The sequence below is a fragment of the Sinocyclocheilus rhinocerous genome, unplaced genomic scaffold (genome assembly GCF_001515625.1).
Source record: "Sinocyclocheilus rhinocerous isolate Xijiao unplaced genomic scaffold, SAMN03320098_v1.1 scaffold534, whole genome shotgun sequence".
NCBI classification, from domain to species: Eukaryota; Metazoa; Chordata; class Actinopteri; order Cypriniformes; family Cyprinidae; genus Sinocyclocheilus; species Sinocyclocheilus rhinocerous.
In genome coordinates this window covers 189,389-200,141 of record NW_015646352.1, presented here as the reverse complement: position 1 = coordinate 200,141, position 10,753 = coordinate 189,389, and the positions used below count along the sequence as shown (strand labels likewise).

Sequence of the window (10,753 nt, the reverse complement as noted above, 5' to 3'; positions counted from 1 at the left end):
TAAGTGATTAAATACAAGATTAATAGTGGTTATTAAGATTGATGTTGTTTGGAATTGGTAAAATGTAAAATATAATAAATATAATCAGAATATGAACTTGCATAATAATTATGCATGCACTGTATTTTTCCTCTTCGGTATTGCAAAAGGAATGTTGTGATTGGTTGTCAAGGCAGCCAATCAGAATTTAGCATCCTCGTCTCTGATTGGCTGGAATTATGGCATATTGTAATGCTGGGTTGTGTTGAGCACGCGAGCTGTTGGTATTTAGAGAGCACTGAGGGCGGGCATCAGGTGAGCAAGCTAGTGAAACGTTGCACGCGCAAAAGAGAAGGTCTGCACATATCCAAAAACTTATTTTAAATGCAAAATTGATTTTCGTGCACTCGAAATACTTTTTTCTTTGCGAAACGAACGTTTTCTCCACAAAACTCAGATTGCGCGCGTGCAAAATGCACTTTTGTGCGCTCAAAATATGATCTTTCGCGCACAGAAATATGGCAGAAATGTAATCCCATATGAGAGCGCCATGGCTTGTCGGACATAGCAACAGTAACTAAGGGGGGCGGGTCTTTGTGAAGGGTCAACTGGGGCATTAAAATGCTACACAAGTAAAAGCACTTAAAGGGATAGTTTGCCTAAATATTAATATTCACCCTTATGTCATTCTTAACCAGTGTGTCCACTGTTTTTGTCCATACAGAAATTCAGTGGGATCCAAAACAAAATCAGGTTTCCATTGACGTGAGGGTGAGTAAATGATGACAGAACTTTCATTTTTGGATGAACTATCCTTTTAAGAACATTCATATGACATCAGTTGTGTTTTTGAATATGTTCTTTAGGTAATTTTTCAGTTTTTGTGTTTTTCACATTTTCCCGTGGAGCTTGATCATACTGGACATTTAAATGAAACACAGAATACTGAAGTACTAAATGCTGTGGTAAAATTCTGACATTATGGATATTCCTGGTAATAGCTTTTGTAAAAAGCCTCACAATAATTGCATTCCAATTGTACTGTTTCATTTAACAGGAAAGAGAATGGTTTCATGAAATGAAATTTGAACCCTTAACCAGCCTACTCAGTACCTGTGATTGTGGCATGCTGTTTCCTAGTAAATGGAAAGAAAAGCTGTTTGAACCCATCAAATAACAACAAACAACTTCACACACTCTTAAAGGAACAATTCCAAAAAAAAAAAAAAAATTAGCATTCTTATTTCCTCACCCTCATGTTGTTGCAAACCCTCATTTTTATTTCTTGTCTTCTGTGAGACACAAAAAAGGGGATTTTTGAAGAATATCCTGGTCACTTTCTTCAGTATAATAAAAGTGAATTTGATATTGTGGAGCAATCAAAGCATCATAAATGTGGTCTGTATGAATCAGTATCTATATTTCAAGTCTTTTGAAGTCATACAATATTTTCGTGTGAGAAAGTTTTAGTCTTTATTCACTCACAGTCTCATGTGACTTGTAAAACATTGCAGCCGGATCACTGATTGGGTGAGCTGAACTCGACTGCTTCAGAATTAATCTTTCAGGATTCAGAATGAACCGATTCACTGAAAAAACTCAAAAGTCTGTCTCAAATGAATGACTCGCTACTTCTCTCATGAGCTTTCATGAACTATAATGGATGTCAAAGGCATTCAGTCAATACTTCCTTCTGCAAAAAGAAAGTCATTTGGGTTTGGGTGAGGGTGATGAGTGAACTGTCCTTTTAAATGCATCAGTACATTTTAAAAGGAAGTCGAAAGAAAAACAAAAAGTAAAATCAAACCCAGACAGCTCAACTGTCACTATCATGGTTTTATTAGTCGTAATGAGAAGCCCACCCAAGCCTCAGCGATGGTGGATAAATGTACTTTATTCACATCTCATACATATATTTGCATATATTCTTATAAAATACAGAATACAGTAGACTGTCACCCAGTCAATGACTGGGCCACAGTTCCTTGTTTACTTTTGGCACCCTGACTGGCTTCCTGACTAGCTGTGTTCTGCAGTCTTACAAATATGATGCAGGATCCAATTGCGGCAGTTGGGATGTGCCAAATCTGAAAAATCCTGGTATGGTTCCCTTGTACGTCCCTCTCATCTCAGCATCACAAAACAGAGCAACAGTGCCTTCCCAGTAGTTTCAGGGCAGTGGTGGGAATTTCACTGGCTGGCTCATGTGGTCTGTGGTTTGTGTTTTGTGGGGGGGGGTCTTAGCTCACTTTTTCACACGCAAAACTCATACAACATGTAGGAATGTTCCACTTATGAAGATTTCTATGGTGCAGCTTATTTGTCACAATTACTTATTGACTCTTTACATGGAACCTTATCAGAGCACCAACAAAGACGCCAAAGGAAGCTTCATCAAGACAGACTGAGAACTTCTCCAGTTCACTGAGGTTCCTGAATCAATTCGAGTGTAAAAATAAATGTAGCATGTTTATCATCTGTGACCTCATGTTGTAACATTACCAGCGCTGCCCTGAACTACACTGAAATGGTCTGGAGCGGATTACAGGAGATCTGTGATGGAAAAAGCAAATACTTGCACTGATATGCCCCACCGAGAGCTTCAGAATGACTCAGATTGTCGGACTAACTGCATGAAAATCGGTGGAACACTACAATGAGAGACATTTCCATTGCTGCCAATGTTAATACGAATTTTTGTAAACATCCACCTTAACCAGGACAAGATAGTACTCACCAAATGTCAACTTCACATTACGTACGGTATCTTAAAAAAAAACTGATGTGCTCTAATTAAGAAACGAAGACTGGGCAGACAACAGGTTATTCCCCACAACACAGGATATAGATCATTACAGCCAGTTGGAGAAAGCAGGGTACAAATCAGATCTGAAAACCTCTGAGTTTTGTCTCAAAATCATTAGCACTTATCTATATGAGTCGTAGCTATCATAAATCAGTATGTACAGACATGTAAGCGCAAACCATGTAAGACGTCAGATGTGAACATGCATAAATTGATTCGTACTCAGCAGGAGACCGAAGCCGGAACCTGATCGTGTTATGCTTTTCTTGGAAAGTCAACTGAAATGTCCTAGAGGAATTTTCTTGAATATAACTAGTGCAATATCATTATTATATATATTTTTTTCTGTAATAAATATATGGCTGGTTATCCAAAAAGAATCTTTACAGGGAGATCCATGCTATTAAAAGGCACAAAAATACAAGTAGAAGCATACATGTAGGTTTTATATTACGGTTACTTTGTACTGCTAGCGAGATCTTCCGACGGCGTCAAAGGACCACTGAATTTCTGTATTCAAACAAGTCGCTTTTCGTAGTGAGAGGTGTACCGTTTAGTTTTTTATGTAATACTAGTTGAGTTCATTTTGACCCATATTTTAAGTCTTACAGATGCATCTCACTCTAGTACGGCAGAAAAATCCGATTTTAATTCTTAATTAAAATCTACAAACTATAAAACTCTCATGACCATTGACAAAAGCTGAGTCGTCTATAAAATTAGCAGCCACCAGGAATTTTCTTTGACTAAAGGACTTTAAAAACACTGAAACAGACTTTATAAAAAGCCATAATGTGAAACTAACTACATTAATCGCGGATGTACTGAAAAGACTTTAATATTTGATAAACAGCATTAAAAACAAGATTCACGTAACTGCGTCTAGCAGCTGAGAAGCTATATTGGTTCTTACAAGGTAGCGGCTAGTATGAACGTACGGAAATACATAAGCGTTTAAGGATTGCGGGATATGTTTTAAGGTTGAGACGATCGTGTATTCGTCATCTCAATCGATATTTGTTGCCATGCAGGTGTCATGTCATATTCAGTAATAAATAAATTAAGTCCACACCACCAGTCTATAGTGACAACAAAAACGATTCACAAATCAGATGATACAATCTGAGAATGACTTTACTGATTCAAGCACTCAAAAAACTGAGAAGGCGTCTATCTGGACACCCAGACCAAAAGAAAGAGAGAGAACAAGGACGAAGAAAGAAAGAAGGAGATGGACCAGTGCAGCTGGAGGTAGTCAATTCTGCTTTAACTCCTTTTAGATAGCCATCTGCTCTCAAGCAACAATATGGCTGCCCTCCTTCTGAACTGCGGCTCCTGCGCTCGAAAAAATGCGCTTGGCTATTTGACATCTCCGGTTGAATCCAATGGCGTGTTGCTTTCGTTCTGTTTTTCATCGAATTCCTCCTGCACAGTCTCCTTGCAGTCTCCAAGAGGAGAAGGAAGCTTTGAAGAGCATGAAGAGTGACTCTCAGAAGGAGCAATCTTATCTACCCCAAAGGGCTCAGCAGTGGTTGATAAGAGAGGGCATCACTTCTCAAAGAGCAGTTTGTTGCGTTTCAGGCCAGTATGCGTCCTTCACAACTAGAAGTTCAGTAAGAGAATCTTTCGGAGGTGGTGCTTGTTTGTTCCTGTCCGTTGTGCCGTCTGAAGGAGTGACTGAAATGTTGTTAATAAGAAACAAAATTATGGCTGCGGCCTCTGTGAAACTTTATTCATCGATAACAGTATGTGGTAAAGCAGGTTAAGTTAATACTTTATTTAAGAACATTATTTACCTGCGTTGGTTAAGCTGGGGCTGGATTTACACTGCCATGATAATATTTAATCTGTTTCTGGAAAAGGAAAACAAGAAGTTGGTGTTAATTGGTGTGTTGAAACATCTGTCAACTATCCCTTGGATGCACACAATAGTGATGACTGAAGACATTTATATGATAACTCACCTTTTTCAGGGTCATCAGGCAAACCGTTACGTTTCTCTAGAGAAAGCCAGAAACAGAGAAGCATTAAAAGTCTCAGATAGAAACCGTTCATTGTTAGATGCTTAAAAAGTCAGAAAATCTCCTTTTCTCTCCGCCCCATGAAAGATCTGATCTGTCCGCTTTTAGAAAGAAAGAGCTTGCGCTTGGGAAGATCTGAAGATTGCTCTGTAATCAACATGGTGACAATTGGACTTCGATTCTGTTCACCCTTTCATGCTGTTCACTAGGGAGCATCTCTTGGTTTTGAAACTCAGCTGAGACTCTGTCATAATACTGCTGACAAAAACATGTTGCCTCTCTTGTTTTGTCCAGCGGCTTCGTATGAAAAGACGTGGAACACACACACACACATCCACCCACACACACACACACACACATGCGCAAAATTGCAACCAAAGCTGCCACAAGAGATGTGATTTAAAAGCGGGTGTTAACATCTAAAACCTCAGCTGCAAATGGGCGGCCTTCCACAAACGACATTCTGTGGTTTCTCAATAGCTTCATTAAAAACGACACAGACAACACTCTGCAATATGTGAACCTTCGCAAGGCCTTTTAGACTGGTTATGACATGCGCCTCACCATTTGTACTATGTTGCGCTGACGTTGTCGACGCTGTTGTAGTTGTCGTTACTGTTGTTTTTGTGGATGTGGGACATGGTGGGGGCTCACAATCCTCAACATCCCTTGACGAATTGGCAGTGTTGAAAAAGTCCTCCACAAATTCAAAATACTTTGCCGTAAGCCACATCTCATTTACGTAGTGACAATCGAATTCTAGCATTGAATCCTCCTGATGAATCAGAAAAAAATGGTTTCGATTTACAAGTGGATCATTTGTTGCAATGCTTTACTTAAAAATAATTTTAAAAAATGAATATTTTTTTTAAAAACAGTTTTGAATAGAAATATGAATAAATAGAAAAAATTAATTATTCTAAATTAATAATAGTTTTATAAACCTTGCTCACTGGTTGCAATGTTACTTAAAACTAATACAAATAAATAGTTTAAAAAATAGTTTTAAATAAAAATATAAATTTAAGTAAAAAATAAAAGATATATATATATACATTTTAATAATAAATATTCATTTTATAGAAATTATAATTGAAAAAGAAATGAATAAAACCTTAATAAAACATACCAGATTTTGCACTGCTTTACAAGATGAATAGTTAGTTTCTTGTTCATTGGTTACAATGTTTTACTTCTAAATAAATCAATATTTTTATTTATTTTAAACTATTTAAAAAAAAGAAATTAGGGAACGTTGCAGATTGTACTGTTTTTTTCCAAATCGTTTTACAAAAGTTCCTCACTCAGTGTGATATTCATAGAATTGATTTTTATAGCTGACTAAAAATTTAGTAACAAAATAACAAAACATACTAGATATTTCAAGATTTCTGCATGAAATACAGTTGTTATGGTGATCACTTGGTTGAGGTAACTTACCAAGCCATGTCCAATGTGATACCTCATCTCTTGCAGTATTTGGACCAAAGTGCCTATATTATCTTTATTGGAGGATATGTTCCCAAACTTCTGCGCCAGGCCTTTTAAGCTCACCTCCAAGTGAAATACATTTAGCTTCACCCAGCACATACCACTCTTGAAGAAAAATAAAAGACATTACTAGATTATCACTGTGTTTGCTTTTATTGCCATGAACGATTCAATAAAAACGGAATAATAACAACTCACCACTTCTTTAGGTATATAACGTAATGTAATCTTGTAGTCTTTTGGAATATTCTGTTTCTAATAGGAGAGAAAGAAAGCCGGTTCTAAGTGCCAAAAACTACAATGCCCATGGTCATTTCATCATCAATAAAGACGCAAAAATTAAAATTTACTAGTAAGTAACCACAATGTAAACATGGAATTACTCTAATTTGCTTTATAACCTTGGCTAAGGTATAATTATGGAAGCCACAAACATATGTTACATATCTACTTCCAAACATTTTAATCACTGGTTATCAACCTTTCAGCATATGGCACGCATAGTGATGATGTGGCATCATACTTCATAAATATTTTGCTAAAGTAAAGCAAATGCCATTACACAACTCATATGTTCCAATAAAGCGATAAACTCAATAATCCTTTCAGGCTGATGATTTTTGATGATCCTAAAAAGACTGTCTGCAGTGAAGCATTTGATTTATGCATACGACTCTATTATCATACTCTGAACCACATGTCTGGGCCTTTCATTCCAAAACACATGAAATACATTTCAGCTCTTTCCCCCAGAGCATCGATAAATCAGCCTTCGCTGTTGTCTTTCACAAAATACGCATGGAAAAAAAGCCCCGGCACCGGAGAGATAAGAATGTCCAAGCTCTTACCAACAAAGAAATCTTCTTGATGTCATCTGTAATGGGATTTCCTATTTCACTGGAATAGGCAGCAACTGTCATGTACAGCAATAAATGGACACAGGTGCATATCCAAATCTGAAAAACAAGAGGTAAAAAGATCAGTCTAAATGATCATATCGAAAATCGTTTAATTATACAGATCTGGATTGTGTTCAAATCTCATTGCTTAGAGGAGTATTAAGCAAAACGGAAATAGTTTTCACTGCTATTTTGAGAACAACCGGGTTAGTTTTGATAGAATAAAGGAGTGTTTTTGTCTATCAAATTCCCATCCATCGCTATAAAGCTTGTTGTCCCATGGTGGCTTAAAGCTTAAAGCTTTTGCTCCCCTCTTCCCAGACCTGCGATTTGAGCTTGTTGCATAACATGAGGCAGATTTGCTCTTAACCCTGATTACAAGGGTGATCCCAGACAAACAATGCATGAGCCTTGTCGGGAGAAACGGGCTAGCGATTGAAAGAGCTTCAGCTTTGCTCGGAGAGGGGGAGCAGAGCAGAGGTGAAGAGCAGACTCATCTGAGGACAGGCTGTGTAGCTGCGAGATGCTCAGAGGGTGTAATTGCACAATTACAAAATTGATGCTCTGCAATTACATATTTAAAAAAATCTGGCTGGTTTTGGTATCAACTGGATGCGTTTCTTGGGAGGCATTTTACTTCAAAAACAGCTACAGCACAAAACAGGGGTCTCGTTTTTAAAGTCAGCACGAATCAAAACTTTTTTGATGTTTGTTTCTGGTCTTAATGTAAATGATTCATCAGTGTATGCTATTCCAAAGTTAAATTTTACATCGAAATGTAAAAATATTCTTATAAAATGACTGCTGACGTCACTAAGACTGTGCTGGCTATTGGATAATGTTAGCCATTGTTTACTTTTAGCAAACTATTCTATTTAGCTGTTGTTTTAGAATGCTAGCATTCTTTTTAGCTGATGTTTTAGCAAACTTACAAGCTTTGTCTCATTTCGAAGGCTGCGCCCTCTAGAGGTCGCATTCGAAGGCTGCATACGTCATCAAGGCAGTCTAGTAGTCTTTGTTTTAGCAAACTAACATTCTATGTAGCTGTTGTTTTAGTATATTAGCACTTTATTTAGTCCTTTAGCAAACTAGCATTCTTTTTAGCTGTTGTTTTAGCATCAATTTAACATTCTATTTAGCTGTTATTTTAGCAAACTAGCATTTCATTAGGTAATGTTTTAGCAAACCAGTATTTTATTTGGTTGTTGTTTTAGCAACCTAGCTTTCTATTTACCCGCTGTTTTAGCAACTAGCATTCTATTAAGCCATTGGGTGCGTCTCAATCAGCTCCCTAGTTCAGTAGTCAGGGCACTGATCAGGGAGTCGGCCATTTTAAGGGCTGTCTCAATTGCGAAATCCTTCGAGCGCACTGGAACATTCGCTCCCTAAAAAATCCCACAATGCACCACAAAAACTATGGAGCATCGATGCTCACTATGCTCCCTTACTGGAAATTATGTCACATTTCTGAAGTGCAAAACATAAACCACAAGAGCCAACTCGATATATATAATGACACGCGAAGATTTGAAAAGGCAAACCGTTTTTTTTAGTATATTTCAGCATAAACACACTTCGCTAGACAGGTAGTGAACACATCTAGTTAACACTTATAATTAATATTCGGCTGAAATGTTGTAAGAACATGTAACAGAGCAATGTGAGAATAAAAAATAATATCAAAAAGAGATCGATCCAGCCTGTTGTTGTTTAATACCAGCGGTGAGGTTCTACAATGTTGTCCGTTGACGTTGTACGCAGTCATGTCGCCGCAAATTGAGAAATCACTGTCCCAATGTGCAGTGAGCCAGGGTACTTAACAGTGACTGTATTTGTGTACATTATATACTGATTTACAAGCTCGGGAGCTGACTGAGATGCGCCCATTGTTTTAGTATGCTAACATTCTATTTAATTGTTGTTTTAGCAAACTAGCATTCTGTTTAGTCATTGCTTTAACAAACTAGCTTTTAGTTTCATGGTACATAATGTCCACTTTGCATTATTCAAAATAAAGCAAAATAAAATGGCCCACTACATTTTTTCTCATTATTGGATATGCTGATTCACTCATGAATCAGAATGTCACCTTAATTAAAATACGTTGCAAACCACAATTAAAGTCGACTTTAAAAGCTGAACTGTTTTTAACTTGACATAACATTTTAAAATGCAAAGCTAGTGACAGGACATTCAAGAAAACATTGAGACACAGCTCAATACAAATACCAAACATATTTCACCTGAATATAGTTGGAGCAGTAGTGCTTCTAAGGTGATGTATTTACAGACTGAATAAGAACAGTATAAAGTTAATGCACAGCATGCCATTTAAAGCACCTCCACTAAACAAAAAATTTAATATAGGAAAATCTAGATAAACTAGCCTGCCTTACTAAAATTGTAATAGTCAACTCATGAACCATCTTTGATTCCATGCTACAAGTTTTTTTGAAGACCATATGCTGGAACGTCTTGGCTGCTGATATGAAAAGTAAAGCCATAAGGAAGAAGCTTGTTTCATCATCGATAGTGAGTCAAAGACCTGTTAAATGGACACAATTCATACTGCTATGCAGGTCATGAGCTTTTTAAAGCGAATCTACAAATTTATAATATATAATAAATGATGCAATAGTTGTGATTTCCCCATCACAAGAGTTTCCAAAATGCATCTTCTTTCCAACCAGCTCTTCTAAAAACATTCTTCTTGGTTAAACAGGACATGTATATTTGCATCAAAACAATAAATAAGACTGGCCACATGTAAATGCTTAGGTACTGCTTTGAATTAATGGACTGCAATATGTAATTCAAAGTAAACAATGCTAGTACACATGATGGTATCTGGAATTTATTCTGCACTCAAACAAGCAGTTAATCTATTGGGAGTATTTCAGACAGCATCACCAGTGACTGTAGAGAGCTCTTGCGTGTTGTGAACCAGATGAGGATTTGTTGAAATTTGATGAATGAAACAACACATGGAAGCCCAGATGTTTTATTGGTTATATTATTCATAATTTGACTTCCTCCAAAACTTTAAAGTGCCTTCATAGCCAAGAACTACGACTCAGCAAGTACTTTGGACACAACAACAAACGTTTGTCTGTCTCCGATTTAAACGTGAACAATTCAAACTCACTTGTGATCATATTCAGCACTGACCTCCATAAATCAATAGTGTAAGCGAAGCCAACCACTGAACTGATCAACTGAACAACAAGTTACTCCCAAACCACTGGCATGAGCTGCCTACGTAGGCAGCATTTAAAGGGATAGTTCACCCAAAAATGAAAATTCTGTCATTAATTGCTCACCCTCATGTCGTTTCAAACCCGTAAGACCTTCGTTCATCTTCGGAACACAAATTAAGATATTTTCGATGGAATCTGAGAGCTGTCTGACCCTGCATAGACAGCAACGCAACTGAAATGTTCCCAAGTCCAGAAATGTAGCAAGGAGGATCTGTAAAATAATCCATGTGACATCAGTGGTTCAACCGACAACCGCAATTATACGAAGCTACGAGAATACTTTTTGTGCGCAAAAAAAAA

General features: G+C 37.2%; 1 protein-coding gene and 1 long non-coding RNA gene across 2 annotated transcripts in view; both read right to left on the bottom strand.

Moving 5' to 3' along the window:
* Nucleotides 1-1,797: 1,797 nt before the first annotated feature.
* LOC107707452 (uncharacterized) lies at nucleotides 1,798-4,673 on the bottom strand. Its single transcript, XR_001636257.1, has 2 exons — nucleotides 4,582-4,673; nucleotides 1,798-4,462 (listed from the first exon to the last, which is right to left on the bottom strand). It is a non-coding gene; the product is annotated as an uncharacterized LOC107707452 (long non-coding RNA).
* A 20-nt stretch (nucleotides 4,674-4,693) lies between these two features.
* The window catches only part of LOC107707389 (kit ligand-like), a 16,258-nt gene continuing 10,198 nt past the window's right edge, over nucleotides 4,694-10,753 (bottom strand). Inside the window, exons 2-6 of the mRNA XM_016511382.1 lie at nucleotides 7,146-7,253; nucleotides 6,496-6,552; nucleotides 6,247-6,402; nucleotides 5,371-5,581; nucleotides 4,694-4,785 (exon numbers count right to left, since the gene is read on the bottom strand). Coding sequence (XP_016366868.1) covers nucleotides 4,694-4,785; nucleotides 5,371-5,581; nucleotides 6,247-6,402; nucleotides 6,496-6,552; nucleotides 7,146-7,253 — 624 coding nt within the window. The remainder of the gene's footprint in view (nucleotides 4,786-5,370; nucleotides 5,582-6,246; nucleotides 6,403-6,495; nucleotides 6,553-7,145; nucleotides 7,254-10,753) is intronic.